At 44.3% G+C, this 20958-nt stretch overlaps 1 protein-coding gene across 1 annotated transcript in view; it reads left to right on the top strand.

Moving 5' to 3' along the window:
- Positions 1-7674: 7674 nt before the first annotated feature.
- Positions 7675-20958, top strand: part of DNER (delta/notch like EGF repeat containing) — a gene marked incomplete at both ends in the record, with an annotated part of 225236 nt that continues 211952 nt past the window's right edge. Inside the window, one exon of the mRNA XM_079782988.1 lies at positions 7675-7947. Coding sequence (XP_079639114.1) covers positions 7675-7947 — 273 coding nt within the window. The remainder of the gene's footprint in view (positions 7948-20958) is intronic.

Genomic DNA, 20958 nt, shown 5'->3' with positions numbered 1-20958 from the left:
TTATAGATATGAAGTTTTTTGATTCTGTGTATTTATTTCATACCCAGATAGATGGAATTCTCTTATTGTTTGCAATATAATTCTAGTTGGGTTCTCTAGGTATGGAATCATATTATCTGCATATATAAACTTTAGTTCCTTTCCAATTTTATGTCTATAAATTTCCTTTTGAATACTTGCTTGGACTAATACCTCAAGAACAACATTAATGATAATGGTGTGCATCACTGTCTTATTTTCAATTCTAATGAGATTGCTTCTGGTAATCCTTTCCCAAGTATGATGCTGACTTTTGGGCTGAGATGAGTATATTATACTAGGAGCCCATTGCACGAAGTTTCGTGCAATAGACTTTTCCTTCACCTGGCTGCCGGCACCAGTTATCCGCCAGCAGCAGTTTTCCTCTGGCCACGTGCCGATCAGAGCGCCTCCTACCAGCACGATCGGCCACCCCGAGAGGAACTCCGATCGGGAGGCGCTCTGATCGGGCGGGTGGCCAGAGGAAAACTGCTGCTGGCAGAAAACTGGTGCCAGCAGCCACGCAATCGGCCACCCCGAGTTCCGCCACCAGCGTCTTCCGCAGCACCGGCCTAAGCAGCGCCGGCCGTTTAAGCCAGTCCCCGCCCCCCGCTCCTACCGCCAGCCAATTGGCCACCCTGAGTCCCGCCCCCACGCCTCCAGCCGGCCCAATCGTGGGCGTAGCGGAGTGATGGTAATTAGCATATTACCATTTTATTAGGTATGATGATGATAATAAGGAAATACTATCTTTTCTCATTTTATTGAGAATTTTATCAAGAATGCATATTGAATTTTATCAAATGCCTTTTCAGCATTTATAAAGAAGATCATAGGTTTTTTCTTCCTAAATCTATTAATATAAATGAATAGATTTTCTGACATTTAATCATACTTTTATTTTGGGAATAAACCTCACATGGTTATTATATATTAATGTTTAATCATTTGCTGGATAATTTTGTGAATTTTTAAAAATATTTGTATCTCTCTGTGTGTGTTGTCGGCTAGCTTTGTTGAGCTATCAGTGGTTTATACACTTTATAAAAACGAGAATGTGACTGGGGTCATATGACCATCTCTGAACTGATCTCTGTCACCAGAGGAATGCTCAGGCCTAGGTCACCTGATCGCCCCTGGATCTGAGGGTTGGAGTCAGTCTCTTATCTATCTATCTATCTATCTATCTATCTATCTATCTATCTATCTATCATCTATCTATCTACCTACTATCTATCTATCATCTATGTATCTATCATCTATCTATTAATCTGTCAAATGTCTAACTAACCATTTTATTGAGGTCTGATTGACATACATTTTAATGTCTACAACTTTGATAAGTTTGGAGATACATCCCTGAAGCCATCACCAAAATCTGTACATAAACATATCCATCACGTCCACAAGTTCTTTCCTCACACTCTTTTTAAATTATTTTTGTGTGTGAAAAGAAAACTTAACATAAGATCTACCCACTTAGTAAATTTTAAGTATATAGCACAGCGCTGTTAACTGTAGACTCCAGGCTGCACAGTGGCCCTCCAGGACCTGCTCATCTGGCATAACTAATACTTTATCCCCTTGGAGAGTGGATTCAGGAGCAAAGGAGAGGCCTTGGATGGAACCTTCTTACTTTCAAGCCCCTGATGAGGATTCCTGGTTGAAAGCACTCCTGTATTCCATTGTGGTGTATTCCTCAGGGTAACAAGAAGTTGGCACTGAGAACAAGTACTGAGTTTAACACAATTCCCACGTTCTCAGGAGTCTTGGTAAAAAGATCTGATTTTGATCTGTGGTAGTTCTGAACTTCTTGAACTATTTATATTGGGAAGATGTGCAGTGCATCCTTGCTGTCTCTGTATTCACGACTTCTCATTTAAACCTGCCCTAGATCAAATACCAGAGTGATAATGTCTAAGAAATTAAAACTGTTTTAAACAACTGCTAGAACAGTGGTTTGATTCAAATCAGAGCAAGCCTAGGGGGAAGAAAGTAAATGGGAACCTATCTTAAACACAGCAGTTAGGAATTGTGCACGATAGTTCAGAGCAACAGGGATATAGTGTTGGAACACTTAAATGACTAATTTTAAAAGGATGCTACTCATGAAAGGAATAAGATAATACTTCTGGTCCTTGTGGCTAGAATGTATACAAATCATATTTATTCTTTATGAAGACTCTTCAAAGACACTTAAAACTCCCATGTACTTAGTGGTGATATGTTTACACTGCCTTCTGATATTATTGCCTTTTATGTAGGAATATTGGGAGTAGAGACAAGGCCCGGTAAGGAGTGGAAAGAGCATAAACTATGGAATTTGGAGGCCTGCGTCTTGCTCTGGTTCTGGGACACCCAGTCTGGAGGAGGGGTGAACTTCCTCAATGCCTCATCTTCTTCCTCAGGGAAGATCGTCCAAGTCCCACCCCATGTTCACATCCTGTAATTCTGCAACTCAGGAGTAGTAGAGCACTTTACAAAGAAAGCAAGTGAGCAAAGAAATTAAAACCTTCCAGTGCCTTCTGACAATAAACCCAAATCCAGAAGGCACTGTGCTTCATGTCATAAACTCATTCACACATATATATGATATACACACTATCCATACACACCATTCATACATACCCACATAAGAAACACCACACACATGATACATATCACATATACAAAACACACATATATACATATATCTGTATATTACATATATTTGTATCTACCTATCTATCTCTACCTATCTACCTACCTGCCTACCTACTGTATCTACTAAGTATCAGACTCTGCATTATAGGAAATGCATAGAGTAGATACAAAATTGAGGTTCAAAGCACAGGCTCTTTAGCCAGACTCCCCTCTATAGTTGAGTCCTGGCCACTCTACTTGGAAGCTGAGTGACTAGGTTTTTTTATTTAACATCTCTGCACCTTAATTTTGTCTTTTTTTTAATTGGGCAGAAGTCATAGTTGCTATCTCTGGCATTAGGATTAAATGATATAATATGTAAAATATACTCACATTAGTGCCAGGCACATTGTATGTAGGCTACGTATCACCACTATCATCCCACTTACTTCTCCCAAGAGCTCTATAAAGCAAGGTTTTGGTTCACAATGAGCATTCTGGAGCTTCCCTGGTGAAATCTGAAACTGGCCCCCATACATGGAGGGCAAGGAGAGACCAAAGAAAGAGGCAGACGCTCCAGGTGAGTGGGTAAGAGGTGTAATAAACACTGAAACCTACGTACAAGGCTTGTCTTGGACGACAAGATGAGTAGATTGCTGCATCATCCCGCCAGAATCTTAAAAGTTTGCATCGAGGCCTGAATGGGGTTCCTTCAATATTCAGTCTAGCTGGTCTCAATAATACCTCACTTTCTCCAGGCAATGTCCTTGGAACAGCTCTGGCTGTGGGAACAGTGTTCTGGATGAACACATTCCAATTAAAGGACTGGGGGTTAGGAGCTTCCGATTGCCTAGATCCAGCTCATGGGTCAACCCTCTCGATGATCTCCTCCAATACAGGGATTTCTCTCTCCATAATATGTGGCATCTCAAGGTTAAGGACGCTGAGTAATTTGTTTAACACCATTATGGGTTCTGATATGACTGTTCTGGCCAGAGTAGGCTGTTTGGTGCTGTTCTCTATGGCAGAAAATTGTCGCCCAGCATTGTGTCCCTTCCCTCTGGATTGTGTGGCTAACTTTTTCTTTTAAGTTGACTCCAGCTGCAACCCAGCATCCAGGCCCACCTTCTTCAGGGGGCAGGAATGTTCCCTTATATCCTTAAAGGGTAACTGAATGTAGAAAGAGGCAGCAGTAATACTGGTCACTGTCTACAGACAACTCTGGGTGCAGAGAGAGGCATAGGGACCAATTTGTTAATGGCCACAGACAACTTATATGCTTTGGGGGATATGAGTGCTAAATTATTGCTAGATGCATGTATTATGGCTGTGGAACTCCAGGTAAGCTGAAGATGACTTATGCCCCCATGTAAATGTTCCAGTTTGGGTTTATTTCAAAGCCCAGGAGATCATACCAGGTATCCTTTGCATTCTGTTCTAAATATGATATTCTAAGTCTATGTATCACCCATGATGCATCCAGGTCAGCACTTCTACAGGATGCTCTGAATGTCACAGAGTGCGCGAACCTCACTGGTAAGAGGAGCATTGCTCATTGAGACCAGTGGTTCCGTATGCCTAGTGTCTATGAACCTGTGCTGTACTGGGAAGATGTCTTCTGTTGTGACAAAACACAAAAACATAAAGACAATTATACTGCATTGGTTTGTAACATTTCTATAACATCTCACAGTATAACTCAGTTGAGTTATAACTGTGGAGTAGATCCATGAAGAGAGATGAGCCAAACTGTTTTTTGAAAAATTTCTGTTCCATTCAATCCAAAGGCCTTGGAATCCTTAATTGGATCAGCTGTCTGTCCTCCAGGACTAGCACACCTGAGCTAGCCAGTCACGCTGCATTGCTCATAGGGAACAATCCGATCTGCCCTGCCACGTGCTAGTGTGTGACCTGCAGTTATTTCATATCACTGGGACTCAGTGGTTTAAAACTACAACAGTTTATGTCTCACTCATGCCGTATGTCCATTGCAGGGTCCCATTGTGTCACCAGGTTGTCCTCCCTCAGAGCCAGGCTGAAGGAGCCTCCACCTCTTGGAATCTTGCTGGTTACCATGGTCACATGAGCCATGCAATGTCTTTTAAAGGAGTCCACTTGGAAGTGATGTGTGCTATTTTCCTCACATTTCATTGGCCAATGCAAGTCATATGACCTCACCTCACTTCAAAAGGGAGTTCTATAGAGAAGTTTCTGGAAGAAGGAGAGGTAGCAATATTGGTAAATAGCAGTAAGGCCAAAAGCACTATCATTCACTTCATATTCTGCTTTACTTTAGCTCAGCATGTTTACTGGTTGAGATAATGTTACGTTTTGATTCCGTTATGAATTGTATTAGCTGTCAAAATTTGAGACTCTGGCATTTTCCTAAAAACTTCATCTAACCTAGAAGTGGTCCCCTGACTAGGATGTTCAGACTACACTTGTTCAAGGGCTTCAAGTCCACTTTCCCAGAAGGCGACTGTGAGAAACTCTATCACATTCTTTGCTGAAATCAAGACTCATTATTTGGATATTTCCCCTTTATTAATGTAGAGTCTCTATATAAAAAAAAAGAAATGAGATTGTTTAGGGTGCAGATTTGATGTTCTGTAAATTTGGAACAGCATGAACCAAAGGCCTGGACAACTGAAATTTTAGGTTTTTATATAAACATAGAGCCAACATTATTTTAATAACTTCTGTTAAAAAGTCAAGCTCACATATTAGTTGGAGTCTTTAGATGGGTATTTGGGGGACTGTCAGCCAAGTACCGAACCAGCCTTCAGAACCACAGAAGGACCCACTTCTCTGAGAGTGATCACAGCCACCATCACAGTGGTCACCTGGTATTTAGTGTGGGGTGTTTGGGTGTTTGGGGCGAGGGCATACAATGCCATGTTCTGTTGTCTAGAACTGATTGCCTGGCTCCACCTAGAAGTAAGGGGCAAGAGATGTAGCCTTTCTTTCCAGCTTGGAGAACAATGAAATGGTCTTGCATTGTCTCTTCCATAATATACCCTTTCAAGATTAAAGATAGGAAACTTAAAGAAAAGCTGAATGTTATCTTCAAAATTCAGAAGTTGGCTTTCAGAAAAGAAAACCTCTGTTCTTCCATATTTTGAAATGATATGAAATCCATACATAAGGGGGTTGCTAGGCAAAAATAAAAACTTAATTGTGATTTTAATGAGATCACAACTTTTCTTATACTTCACTCTGCTTCAGAGGTGTGTGTTGATGTGAGGGAGTGAGCACTAGTCCATTATTCCAGGATTTAAGGCAAGAGAAATTAGTGCCAAGAAAGAATGCATACTCCAGGGACACAGAAAGTGGAAGAACACCTGAATGATGAGGCTAGTACCAGCAGAGGGTGCTGGTGTGGCACAAAATTAGGATTTTTGAAAAAAAGAGGAGGTCCGAGATAAAAGGCAGCAGGTGTGAGGGAAAACGCAAAAACCGTTTGGATCCACTTGGAGAGATGAGTTCCCCCTGATGCATGCAGACCCGTCCGGGTTTCAGCGACCTCTTGCAATGGCCACAGGAATTTCAGGTGTCTCCTAAACTAAAGCACAAACCCCTGACATTGGCCCCTGTGTCTGAGCAGGGCTGGGAGAGGGTGGACAGTGCGTTTCCTGTTTCCACTGGAGATTTTGCATGTATGGGGTCATGCGGCATCTCTGCTTGCTCATTTGCCCAGGTTTTACAAAACAATTTTTGGGTGCCCTAAAAAATTTGTCAAGCCAAGAGACATTTGGCTTTCTCACGTGGCCATCTTCAAAAAGCAAGTACCTGAGAGCCTATGCCTAGAAGAGGCTGGGAGAGGTCGGGTGGCAGAGACAAATCGAGCTGCGTTTACTCAGCAGAGCTTGACCTCCGTAGTTGTCAAAGCAAGAATCAGGCTAACCCGGGCTTTTAGAAGAGTCCCCCACCCGCCGCCCCGCCCCAAGTGGGTCAAGGTGAATGTTTCTCTTCTACAGAGCCCTGTAGTAAATCCTGGCAGGGCCTTTGCAAACCTGCACTTTTGAGCAACTCTTTTTTTGGAGACTCTCAGAGTCCTGGGCTGGGAGCCAAGTGACCCACTGGGTTCCAGTCCAGCCCGTCTGGGCCTCAGTTTCCTGCCCTGTGCAACGACAGGATTTGACACCGATTCCGAGGCCTTTTTCAGCGTCCACAAGCCACAGTCAAGACATTGCTGAGTGGCGAGCAAGGCCGGGCTCGCGAGAAGGGAGACTCCGCGGTCAGCACCAAGGACAAGGGCCCCGGGGCGGCTGAGCGGACACAAGGTCACTCCCGAGAGAGCCCCGCTGACGAGCTGATGAGCGGGTGTGCGGGCTCTGGGGTTTGGCAGTGTGCGGCGCGGCTGCGTCTGCGGGGAGAATTGTGGGAGGGGGAGTAGCCCCGGGAATGAGGTGAGGCAGGTCCCTGCCGCGCTCTCCTAGATTCTGCGCCAAGAGGCAGCGGGCGGCGGTTGCGAGCCCGGGCCGCCCTTCCCTTCGCTGCGCGACATTCCTGCCCCTGCCCGGCCCATTGGGGGCGCACAGCAGCTGGAGGCCGGCAAAGCCCTTCCCTCGGCCGGCATTGACCCCTTCAGCCCCTTTCCTTCCCGAGCACCGCCCGGCTCTGGCCAGGCCAGCGCCACCGCCGGTGCCGGCTCGGGGTTCTTTTGGACACACCCCTGACCCTGACCGCACCCTCACAGCTAGGGGCCCCGGGTGGCCTTAAGCTCCGCCCGCCCCGACTCCTAGCGTAGGAAGGGTCCCCACGCCCCTTTCCTCCCTCACCGCCCCGCGCCCCGCGCCCCGCGCCCCGCACCCCGCCTCCGTTTGCCCCGCCCCCACTTGCCCCGCCCCACAAGCCCCGCCCGTCGTTGCCCGGGAACCACGGTTCCCGCAGCTGCAGGAGGCGCCAGGCCCCGCGGAGCAGCCCTCGGTGCCGCCACCGCTCCCGCAGCCGCCGCCGCCGCCGCCGCCGCCACCGCGCCCCAGCTCCGGCTCCGGCTCCGCTCCGCTCCGCTCCGCGCCCACTCGGTCAGCCATGCCGCCCCGCCGCGCCCCGGCGCCCCGTGCGCAGCTGCTGCCCGCGCCGGCCCTGCTGCTCCTGCTGCTCCTGCTGCTCCGCGGCGACTGCCTGGCCAGCCCGGTGCCCGCCGTGCCCCTGCCCGTTCCGGGGCCGTGCGCCGCGCAGCCCTGCCGGAACGGGGGCGTCTGCACTCCGCGCCCCGCGCCCGGCCCTCAGTCCCCGGCTCCCGCCGGCGAGACCAGCTATATCTGCACCTGTCCCGCCGGGGTCTCCGGAACCAATTGCCAGGTGAGTGAACGTGGCGGGAGCGGGGCGGGGCGCCGGCCCGGGACCCGCAGCCGCTCCTCGCCCGCCGCGAGCGGGGCCCCGCGCCGGGCTTCAGCATGCCGGACACTAGTTTTTCCCGCTTGGGGAAGGGGATGGATCGGCCTCTAGGTCTGCATAGACGCGGACCCCTGGTTGACCTTGCAAGTGCCACTTCCCTGCCCACCGGGTTCTCTGGCCGTGCCATCCTGGGGCGCTCGGGGCGCGCCGCTCCAGCGCCGGCCGCCACCCTCGCCCAGCACTCCTGCTACGGCCATTGGTCACCGAGTGGCGCGCCCCTCCGGGCCAGGGCTGAGCCACTCTCCGCTGGAGTGTGTCTGGGTGCCGGCGGTGGCCGCTCAGAGGACCCAGCTCCGATTGTCCCCGGCGGAGAGTCCAAGGTCCAGGTGACCCCTGCTCTCTGTCCTGCTAGACCCCGCGTGTGTCTAGGGCGAGGGGTTTGGGAGGCAGGTGATGGCGGGCTCCGTGCCCGGTGGTCAGCACTTTCTCCTCCACCCTTGAAGGTCCTGACGTGCAGCCAGCGCTCACAGAGGGCAGCCGCCTCCCCGCGGCCTGCGACCGGCCCTTCCTGAGCTTAGCACGGGGTGTTGGAACCGTCTGGGCTGGGGCATTCCAGGGGACTTGGCGCGTGGTGTGCCGCCCTCCAGGCTGGACGCTCCTGGAGGGGCTGGCAGCCAGGGCGTGAACAGAGCACTGGAAAGCTTCGAGGAAGCGGGGGGGGGGGGGGGGGGGGGGGGGGGCTGGGAGAGGGATGGCCAGCTGCTGCCTGGGGATTTGGACTTTCAAGAGAATTTGGCAGAAAATAATAGATGAGACTGGATTACAAGCACGCTAAAGCTCGGTGGAACCAATTAACCTATTAACATCAACATTTTTCCATGTTGGTAGTACTGTGTGTAGAATATCCCCAAGTCTCTTCTAGGTCGGGGCTAATAACGAATCTATCTAAAACGATTAGAGTAAGCCAAGTGAATATGGACTGTGTTTGGAATCAAATGCTTCCTTTCTTACATTTGGAATGGAGGAGTTGGTTGCATATAAATTTGATCCAGTGCTCCAAGAGTTACTTTGAGAATGCCCCAATGCACTCTTATTTCTGCGGGGAAGAAAGTCCACATATGCTATGCTAAGATGTGACATGATAGGCTTTACTTTTTAAAATAGAGGGGTAAATGGGGTTGAAAAACTTGACCTTGACAGCCAGAATTTTTGCTATTTCTTTTTGTTAGTAGCAAATTGTCCACCTAAATTTATCTTTTTCCCCCCAGCCAGTATTGTGCTCTTCTTCTTTGTTAACTGTTTCCAATAAGCTATAATTCCCTCAGAAGGGATGATGATGATGATGATAATGAAAGGGTGTGCTATGACCATCTGCAGTAGATGGGTGTGTTGGGGGGCATGATGACTCTTCGGGGAAATGCCTGTTGGAGCCATTCTAATCATTAGGACAAAATCTTCCTTACCAATTTCCCATGTTGATCGATGACTTATATTACATTTCCTGAAGAAATAAGTTGCCTTGAATGCTTCTCTCAAATGTTATATTTTCATGTCTGAATTCTATCCTTGAAAGAGGATTCAGAGTGTAGTAGGATAGACAGGAGGAAGGTTAGAGTACACAGCAGCTCTAGTAAGTGGGAAGAAAAGACTGGCCATTGGGAATTTCACTCAACTGAGATTTGTCCCTGTGGCTCTAAAAATAGATCTAAGAAATCTTCAAGAAAGGCAAAGACCTCTGGAGTGCTTCCTAAATATGGCCAACAGAGAAGCATAAATATTTTCTGTCCTAAGTAGTGGTTTGATCTGTAATGCAATTCATTCAGAAAAGAGTCATGAACTAATACATAAATATTGCAGAACCAGCAGGTTCAAAACAGATCCGGTTGCCTGTATAGCTCCCATTTGAGGCCATCTTAGCTGGTGAATGCTGCCCACCTGAGGAGAAGCAGAACGGGGTGTTCTGAGTTGAAGAGAGAGCTGAAGTAACTGTAATTCTAACAGGAAAGCTTAGCAATTTTGGAACCTGATCTGGCTTGGTTACCCAGAAGAACTTCAACTGAGGTGATTCAGAGCCTTATAACCCATGAAAAATTGATTCCTGCTCATTTTAATTTAATCTTTCATGATTTTGCGGTAATGCTCGAGACTTAGATTTTTTATGGGGGGAATGAGGGGCAATCTCAATAAAGACATTAAGCAGAGAAAAAAAAATCCTACAGGAACTCAATTACAGATAAGAGAAATGGATGCTAGCCATTGCTAAGAGTGTGACTGCTGCAATAGAACCTAATGTTCACGGGATAAACTGGAAATGGAATTTTAGCTGTATGTGAAGAGAATCCTTTAAACAGTGTCCCCTTTCCCCGAGCTTCAAGGACAATAATGTTAGCGATGGAAACATTGGAACCAAACTCAGAAGTCTTCCTTCCTCCCTCCCTCCCTCCCTCTCTTCCTTTCTTCCTCCTTTCCTTCAGCCGCCCCCCCCCCCCCCCTTTCTCTCTTTGTTACTTCTGTGGAGAAAGTTAAGGTGATCATAAACCACTAATTGGGCTTAAAATGGATCACAGCTGTCTTCAGCTTTTCTGTGGTTGGCTGATTGATGCTGGGCAAGCAGGTGGGGCCAGGCAGTGCTTCTCCTATCACCTGGTTGACAGGAACTCACAGGATCTTGGAACTGGGGTGAAAGAAGGATGCTTAGGTTTGAAGTTGAAGGGCTAAAGTTAAACCTGCTGTGACAGGTGATCCACACAGACTGAGTCCTGTTTCCTCATCTCCAAGATGGGATCTATCTCCCAGAGTTTGTAATAACGAGTGAGTCTGATCCTGTTTTTTTGATGCTTGACTGTGACAGCATTTAAGCTTCGCCCTCCCTCTTTCCCTTCTAGGCAAGCTGATACAAAGCCTAGGAACTCTTTCTGGTGAAAGGTTCATGCTACCTAAGCCCCAGGCCAGGCTGTGCCGTCCCCTCCCTGCACTCCCGCCTCCCCACACAGTCTCATTCTCTGCTCTCTCCTTTCTGGGAGCTGCCTGCTCTCCCCAGAAAACCTCATATGTGAGCAAGGAACCTTTCCATACCCCGCTGGTGTTTGTGTTGCACTTTCATTCTTGACATCCAAACCGAAATGTAAGTGGGTGCCTATCCTGTCTTGGTGGGGTGTCCACAACAGGGTTTTTGGGGAGGATTGCATTCATTGTTCTAAATCACCGAACACCTGTGTGGTGCCTCCATTGATGTCACCTCTTTTCTTTCTTTTTAACTTTGCTCATCACTTAACTGTGTGAGGTAGGTGGAGCAAGTATCATCCTGCTCTGGTGTCACATGGAGAAATTGAAGCTCATTTTGACTGAGTGGCTAATTCAAGATCTCATGGCTTGATACTATCCTAAAAATCATACAACATTAAAAATGTATCTATTCCAAGTACTCTAACACAGTGATTTTCATCCATTTTCATCTCATAGCACATATAATCTAATTACTAAACTGCTGCAGCACACCAAAAAAAATTATTTTTGCCAATCAGACAAAAAATAGGTATAATTTTGATTCATTCACACTGGATGGATATTGTTGTGTTGGCTGTTGTCACTTTTTTATTTGACAATCTAAGGGAAAAGAGGTCAGTGTCCCTGACTAAATAGTCAGGTATTGTATGTTTTAAAAACTCCTGTGGCACGCTGGTTGAAAATTGCTGCTCTAACACATTTAAACATAGTAAATCACGACGGTTCAATGGATTCCATATGGAAAGCTAAGCTATAGAGACGATGATGATGATGGTGGTGGTTGCTAACTTTTCTCAAGCACTAGCCATGGGCTTTACAGATGTAACTCACCGATTCTCACAGTGCCCTGTGAGCTGGGTGCTGTAACCATCCCATTTTATAGATGAAGTGCAGAAAAGTTGAATGACTGGTCCAAGGTCACACTGCTAGTAAGTGGGAGAGCTGGGATTTGAACCAGGTAACTTGCTTGATGGAGAGCTGTGGAATAAAGTGGGCTGAGACGAAGGCCAGCCCCGGCCCTGTCATTTGTACCTTTGTGACCTTAAGTGAGAGAGCCAGCACCTCTTTGTGTTTTATCAGGAAAAGGCATGGAGTGATTCCTAAGTCCGATTTTGCTAGAAAACACTGCGCTTGTATGGCCACAGGAGTAAAATGCCACAGGAGTGATGAAGACACAGCAAATCCTCCTTATGCCACTTACCAAGAAGGACCTTCATCTCCAAGTTAGAATTCTGGGTCCTCGTTGCATGATAATATATAAATGGACAATAAAAAAAAAGAATTGCAAATATATATGATGGGTTTGAGAAAACTTCAACTTTTTAAAAATTGAGGCTGCCCTTCTTGCCTTTCCGGCTCATTTGGGGAAACAGACAAATACCAGAGGTGGCAGCTGCTAGGCCAATTTTTCTTTTCCGGCGAGTGGCACAGGAATCCTTCACTTCCATTGGGCCATCCATCCAAAGTAGGGATTCTTTAATTTGTATTATTTTTCTTGGAAAGCTTTTTTTATTTGCATGAAATAATTCTTTGCCAGCTACTCGGACACCTGTTTGTTTTTTTCACTTCATGTTCCCTGTGAGTCTTATCCTTTGGGATTATAATGAAAATGTGTCAACTTCTGCACTTGGAAAAAAAAAGGGGGCAAGTGTAGCTGCTTTTTATGCAAGTTCATTTTACTCACTAAGCTGATTCTATAATTCTTTCTTCTGATTTAACATGGTAACTTAAAACAATGGTTCCACTTCAGTGCATCCATTTTATATTTTATTTTATTAATATGCTTTTTTAGTTTTCTCAGGTTTTTTATTGCTAACACATTTATAGACGTCCCAAATTTCTTCCCCCCTTTGCCCACGTCCACCCAACCCCCACCACTCCTCAGATGAATCCATTTTAGATTGAAGTTTGCTAACAAACAACAACAAAGAATTCTAATTGTTTGCACAGCATCAGTCTTACTGGGCTTTTTGAAAACACACACACACATACCTACACACCCACAAATTCGTATTGTAATATGTGCAAAATGTCCAATATGAGCTGAGATATCAAGAGACACTGCTTTTTTCTCCGGCCTATCGTCTCTTTGGGACCTTGGGAAAGTAACTGAACATCCTGAACCCCACTGTTCATAGCTCTAAGATGAACTAATACTGCTTGTCTTATTGTCTCTATAGAAAAGATGCAGTTCACAAATGGCACATAGTAAATATTTTTCATAAGTATAATGAAGTATGGCAGAATGAATTTTAAAGCATTTTTTGGGAAAAAAATTAAGATGCTGCATAAATACAAAGTATACTAAGAAAAGGGTATGCTTCCTGTATGAAATACGATGATAGCAGCTATTCAGTGTCTGACTGTTTTTCTTTAATGAACAGACTCAGCTTTTTCTCCCTACTAGGATGAGTATGCTGCAACCTAAGTTTTAAAAATGAAAATATCATTGTATTACAATTTTGATAAATGTGTAGTTCTCTCAATTGTGACATCAACAAGTAATTTCTCTGAAAATTCTCAGTGACTTCAAGTTTTCCTTTGAAATGAATGAAAAACGCCTGGTCAAAACCCTTGGAACAATTTTACTAAAAGAAGGAAACCATTGCTTCTCATGGTGTTATTAAAATGAAGCGATTTTCCCGTTTTGTGGATGTGGTGCATTCTGAGCAGCCATCACATTTCTCGGCTTGGCCACCTGACAAAAGTGCATTTCTGCCTTTAGCTTCTTTGCTTAAGCTTATCCTGGGACACGGTGCCACCAAAATGGTTTATGCTCTCACGTCACAAGCATCAAGCAGGAAGGAGAACCAGTCTGCAGTGAAGGGTATTGGACTCAGGAAGCAGAATGTCCGAGTTGTATTTTTAGAGCCTCTTTCCCATTGAGTGGCAGCTGTGGTCACAGTGCTTAACCCCGAGGCAGGGGCTACAGGATCTTGCCTGCCAAACAGAAAACCCAGCAGCACAGCCAAGTTTTGTGAGTAGAATTTCTTTATTTTTCCACTCTGCCCCCTCCCCCTACGCTGGTGCCCCACCTGGAGGCTGATTAGAATCATCTGGGAGCTTCAGCCAAGGTGCATGTTTGGGTGTGAGTTTAGAGATTTAAAATTCCTGCTCCGGTGTTGCGAGCTTGTCAGCGATCTTCATCCCAATTTCTCACCCATAAATCAAGTCGTGGGGAGGATTAAAATGAGGGGCTAAAAGGCCCTGGCGCAGAGTTGGCCCTCTGCACGCACCGACTGCATTTTTATAAAGGTGGATGCGGGTCTCCACTTTATGGCTAAGGAACCTCAGCTGGGGTCCAGCAGCTTGGTGACAGGGCTGGGGTCTGGGCCCCGGGGGTGTGGCGTTGAGTGCTGAGTGTTTGCTGTGACTGCAGCACTCACCTCTGAACGCTCCCTGGTTCCGACTCCAGGGTGAGCCCAGGGAACCCGCAGAGGAAGGAGGGGTGGCGGCCCCAGTTCCGGCGGTTTTAGTGGCTGTAGGGATGTTTCAGGTGCGTGTGATTAAGGTTTTCTTTCTTAAACAGAGAGAAAGGCACGGGGCTTCTGAAAAAGAGTGAGGATTGGAGCAGTGAAATAAGCATGCTTAAAGGAAAGCAGCCTGAAAAGAGAACGTGTCTGCTATCTTCTGCCAACAGTGCAGCCTTGGGATTTCAAAGCTCACACTTACTGCTGCTCTTGGTTCGCTTAAAGGAGCGTTTGTAACTACTACTGGGTTTCAGAGGCAGGTTGAAAGTCGTCTATGAATGGCATTCCGTGGGGTAGTGATCCCAGCAGGAAAAGGATGTAGCCCTGGAATCCCGGGGAACTCAGCACCATGACTGCAGGACATCCACCCCAGAAGGAAGCTGCCGCCTTCACAAAGCATCCAGGGCAGAGTTCTGAAGTACATTATGTGGAGCAAAAGCCCATCCTTAACTTTTTAAAAAATAGAATGCATTAGAATAGGAATACTGTTCACTATCTCTTCAGTATATTGTGTTAGAGAGGAATGACATTATATAGGAACCGTGAAAAGAAAACCAAACTCTCTAACTTCAAAATGACCTCCCCGACAGCTCCTTAGACAAAGGACTTTTAGGCTCTTTAAAAAAAAAGTTTAATTTATGTACAGTAAAATTTACTCGTAAAAGCATTCTGTTCTATGAGTTCGTCACACAGTTGTGTAACCATCACAACTAAGATACAGAACAGCTCATCACTTTCACAAATTTCCTCGTGCCCCTTTTATAGTAAACCCTTGCCCCAGCCCCAGCCCCTGGCTGCTGCTGGTCTCATTTCTGATTTTGGCTTTTCCAGGAATGTCATATAAATAAAATCACACAACATCAGAGCTTCATCTACTTAGTATAACACCTTTAAGATTGATCCATGTGGTCAAAATTTCTTTTCATTGCTGAGTAGTATTCCATTGTATGGATATACCACAATTTGTTTATCCTTTCTCCAATTAATGCCATTTGGTTTTCTAGCTTTTAGTGATTATGAAAAAGATGCCATAAACATCCCCGCATGGGTCTTTAAATATTTTTTTTTACATTTCTTTCTTTCTTTTCTAAATCTTCACCTGAGGATATTTTTCCATTGATTTTTAGAGAGAGTGGAAGGGAGGGGGAGAGACAGAGAGTGAGAAACATCGATGTGAGGGAGACACATCGATTGGTTGCCTCCCACACACACCCCAACCAGGGTTGGGGATCGAGCCTGCAATTGAGGTAGGTACATGCCCTTGACTGGAATCGAACCCGGGACCTTTCAGTCCATGGGCTAACACTCTATCCACTAAGCCAAATCGGCTAAGGCTTTCTGGGCCTTTTTAAGGGCAACTTCAAACTGTTATAAGGCATTAAAAATCTGTGAAAATATAGTGAAAGCAGTTCATTCGTAAATTTACGTTATCCTCCCTCTACCTCGTCTGCTCATCTCATGCCTGTGCACTATTTATTGTTCACATTTTGGTGTGTAGCTTTATAGTTTTCTCTCTGTACATATAAACATATATGAAGCATATCTAAATACTCATATATTCATGCAAGTATTTTATATAAAAATTAGATCATTCTATGCATACTGTTCTGCAACTTTTCCACTTACGTTTTCTTTTTTTTAAAAAAATATGTGTGTGTGTGTGTGTGTATATATATATATATATATATATATATATATATATATATATTGATTTCAGAGGAAGGGAGAGAGATAGAAACATCAATGATGAGAGAGAATCATTGATTGGCTGCCTCTTGATCGCCCCTCTACTGGGGGGGATTGAGCCCGAAACTGGGGCATGTGCCTTTAGCTGGAATTGAACCTGGGACCCTTTAGTCCGAAGGCTGAGGCTCTATCCACTGATCCAAACCAACTAGGGCTGCAACTTGTTTTCTTAATCTACTTGAACATATTACCACATCTTAAAACAGAAAATAAACTCATTCTTTTTGATGGCTGAATACTATTCCATTATGTATTTATGTTGTCAGTCCTACTGAAGCACATTGGTTTTTCATGTTGCAATGATCACTAATATATATATATATATATATATATATATATATATATATATATCACATATATATATATACAATGATATATATGTGTGTATATATGCATATTAAAAGTTACATACATTAATCATTCTAATAAATTTTGCTTAATTGCCATTTAAAAAGACTGAATATTTTGGCACATTTACTAACAGCATAAGATAATGCCTGTTCACCCACATTTTTGTCAGTTCTGGTATTCCAGATTTTAATTTAATTTTGTGTGTTGATAGCAAAAACATGGTATATGATTGGTTCTCTTTGCATTTTTGAAATTATGAAAGGGGGAGAATATTTCTTTGGAATTGTGTGTTCTTACTGTTACCTAATCTTCTTTTGGCTGCTCATTTGTTAATGAAGAAAATCATCCCTTTGTCCTTTGTATTGTAAATGGTTTTTCCTGATTTTTCTTTTGACTCTGCTTATACTCATAGTTTTGCCCTTTAGAAGCTTATAATTTTTTATTCTTACTTAGTCAAGCTCATCAATGAGATGGTTGATAAATTTTAATTCAAGCTCTAATGTTGGATGCCAATACTCTGCTTTACAGTGTTTTAAGAATTACCTGATTTGAGCCAGGAGTTTGCTTTTGAAGAATTCTGTTTTGGCCAAGATTTGTATTGATAGCACTGATTCTATTTGCTTTTTAGAATGTACAATTAAATATAGCCCCACTTTATGCCTATTTTAAGAAGGGTTGGCATAGATTTTCTAAATCATTTAAATGCTTGTAATTTATCTTGACTTTTTCTGAGTCTGGAACACTATAACCATTTAATAAGATTCTTCTTTATTTTTGTAAAAGACCTACTCAGCACGGTTTTTTCTTTAGTAATTGGCATGGGTTCTTCAGTATTTTTTTTTTTTTTTTTTAGAATCACCAAGTTAATTTTAATGGCGTTATTGGATAATGGAGTATTTCTTGAAAGTTCTTGATGGTTAGTGGTCTGATTTTAAAAAGTATTCTTCAGCCAGGCTTGGGCAGAAAAAGGCTCATCTTAATAGTCAGCAAAATGCAAATTTCCCTTATGCTTTAATCTCCATATTGTATTTTTAGGTGTTTTCCCCTTGGGAGCAACCTCATTTCTTCTGACCAGAGATTTTATGGTCCTCTATCTCCATTTCACCTTTAAAATTGGCCAATGTCGCCCGGCCAGCATGATTCAGTGGTTGAGCATCAACCTATGAACCAAGAGGTCATGGTTCGATTCCCGTCATGGTACATGCCTGGGTCGATCCCCAGTGTGGGGCATGCAGGAAGCAGCTGATCAATGATTCTCATCATCGATGTTTCTATTTTTCTCTCCCCTTCCTTTCCTCTCTCTGAAATCAATGAAAATATATTAAAAAATAAAATAAAAGCCTCATAGTGAGAGAAATGAGAGAAATGAGAACTGATACTAACATTTCTATGAGGCTTAAAATAAACTCTCAGCTGGAGAGAAGTAAATTTAATATTATTAGGTTTTTCTTTTACAAAGGCAGGGTCGGATAGGGGTTAGGGTGGGTGCTATACTGATTGAAAGGGAAGTCACTTTTCTTTTTCCTTTTTTTGTATTTTTTTAAATTTAATAAATCTTTATTGTTCAGATTATTACAATTGTTTCTTCTTTCTCCGGTCTCTTCCCGTACCCCCCACACCCCTTTCCCCCTGAGAATTATCAATCCACTCCCATTCTATGCCCCTGATTCTATTATATTCACCAGTTTATTCTGTTCCTCAGAATTTTAATTCACTTGATTTTTAGATTCACTTGTTGATATGTATTTGTTGTTCATAATTTTTATCTTTACTTTCTTCTTCTTCTTCTTCTTAAAGAATACCTTTCAGCATTTCATATAATACTGGTTTGGTTGTGATGAACTCCTTTAGCTTTTTCTTGTCTGTGAAGCTCTTTATCTGACCTTCAATTCTGAATGATAACTTTGCTGGGTAGAGTAATCTTGGTTGTAGGTTCTTGCTATTCATCACTTTGAATATTTCTTGCCACTCCCATCTGGCCTGCGTAGTTTCTATTGAGAAATCAGCTGACAATCGTATGGGTGCTCCCTTGTAGGTAATTAACTGTTTTTCTCTTGCTGCTTTTAATATTCTCTCTTTGTCTTTTGCCCTTGGCATTTTAATTATGATGTGTCTTGGTGTGGTCCTCTTTGGATTCCTTTGGGGTTCTGTGCGCTTCCTGGACTTGTAAGTCTATTTCTTTCACCAGGTGGGGGAAGTTTTCAGTCATTATTTCTTCAAATAGGTTTCAGTATCTTGCTATCTCTCTTCTTTCGGCACCCCCATAATTCTGATGTTGGTACACTTGAAGTTGTCCCAGAGGCTTCTTACACTATCTTCAAATTTTTGGATTCTTTTTTCTTTTTGCTTTCCCGGTTGAGTGTTTTTTGCTTCTTTGTATTTCAAATCTTTGACTTGATTCTTGCGTTCCTCTAGTCTGCTGTTGGGTCTCTGTATAATATTTTTTATTTCAGTCAGTGTATGTTTAATTTCTAGTTGGTCCTTTTTCATATCCTCGAGGGTCTCGTTGAATTTATCAGCCTTTTCTAGGAAATTCTTGAAAAACCTTATAACCATGGTTTTGAACTCTATATCCAGTCGTTTGCTTTCCTCCATTTCTTTCATTTGTGATCTGTTTCTTTGTCTCCGCATTTTCGCTGCTTCCCTGAGTTGGTAGGATGGCTTTGTGTGCTAGGTATCCTATATGGGCCAGTAGGTCGGCCTCCCAGTTACCTGAGGTGGACACTCTTGGTGCACCCCTTTGTGGACTGTGTGTACAGCCTTGTTGTAGTTAAGTCTTTTTATTTTTATTTATTTTTAATTTCTTTATTGATTAAGGTATCACATATTTGTCCTCATTCCCCCATTCCCATCCCAAACCCCTCCCCATGCATTCCCCCACCCCCCTGTTGTCCGTGACTACTGGTTAGGCTCATATGCATGCACACAAGTCCTTTGGTTGATCTCTCCCCCTTATCCCCACCCTCCCCTACCTTCCCTCTGAGGTCCAACAGTCTGATCTATGCTTCCTTGTCTCCGGGTCTGTTCTTGTTCATCATTCTATGTTGTTCATCATTTCCCCTAGATGAGTGAGATCATGTGCTACTAGAAATACACTTATAAGAACCGAAAATGAGACAAGCAATAATGGTTATGCTGAGAGGCAAATGAATCAGTCTGTAGTGAGTTTCTTTCTGGGCCAACAGTTCTTTTGAGTCCCAATTTCAATGTCAAACAGTTTGTAGTTAAGTCTTGATTGTTGTTGGTGTCACTGGGAGGAATTGACCTCCAGGCCAATTGGCTGTGAGGACCTGCTGTGTCTATAATGGAAGAACTGCTGCACTGGAGACACACTTATGGGGCAGTACTTGCTTCAGTAGGACTTTGGTGCTCACTGAGTCTGCCTCTTGAATGTGTCACTTATGGATGTGAGTAGTTGAAATCTGGTGTTGTCTCACACTGACCACTAGATATACTAGCTTCTGGATCTCCAATGGGGTGCAGGTCAGCTACTGTCTGAGGCCACCCAACAGGAGCTACAGTGAGAACTACAGTTTTCTCCTCTTTGCTTGGGGTTTAGAGGTTTTGGAGCTGTCTGACCCGAGCTGCAGTTTGTTTGGTTAAGCTGCGATAGGGCAGGCCATTTATATGCAAAAGCTGCTGCGTGGAGCTTGGGTGGGGCGGGGTCTCAGGGATTCAATAGACTAGGGCGTGGCAAACAGCGATGGCTGCCAGTCAGCCGTCCCTGCGTTTCTGCATTTCCAAGTCTCTGCGTCCCACGCCCCAGCGCAGTAAACAATGATTGCTGGGCGCAGCTCTGCAAGCAAGCCACCCTCCCTTTCCAACCCAATGGCAGACAGTCCAGCTTCTCCCCGTAGGAGTTTGGGTCCCCCGCGTCTCCCCAGAAACTGGAGTTCAGAGTAATCGGGAGCTTGTCTCCCTTCGGGTTGAAAGAAGCAGAGCACCCAGACACCCGCCGGCAGCCCGATTCGCGCGCCTCCTTACCTCAGCTTTTCAGCGCTTGTGCATGTCTCAGTGCTCTTTTCTCTTTCCTTCTAGTTGTAGAACTTCCACTCAGCCAGCTTTCCCGTGGTTCTGGGTGATAGACGTTTTGTCTTTTAGTTGTAGTTTTGAAATTGTTGTGTGAGGCAGCAGTTTAGGTGTTTACCTATGCTGTCATCTTGTTTTCTCCCTCTCTTTTTCCTTTTTAAGGAGAGAAATTGTGATGATTATGTTCAACTTTAATAGTGTTAAAAGATGATGTTCAAAATGATGCTGACACCTTGTTACAAATTCCAGTTGTATTTTATGTGAGGTTCTCCTTGCTCCCTCACCTTCAGTGAACACTGTACATGTTTTGAATGCCTAGAAGAGCTTTGCTTTCAAGCAGGCCTGGGAGACTCCACAGAATCGAAATTGAGGG

Source organism: Cnephaeus nilssonii (assembly GCF_951640355.1).
Source record: "Cnephaeus nilssonii genome assembly, chromosome: 10".
In the NCBI taxonomy this organism is placed as follows: domain Eukaryota; kingdom Metazoa; phylum Chordata; class Mammalia; order Chiroptera; family Vespertilionidae; genus Cnephaeus; species Cnephaeus nilssonii.
This window is presented reverse-complemented; position numbering and strand designations above follow the sequence as displayed.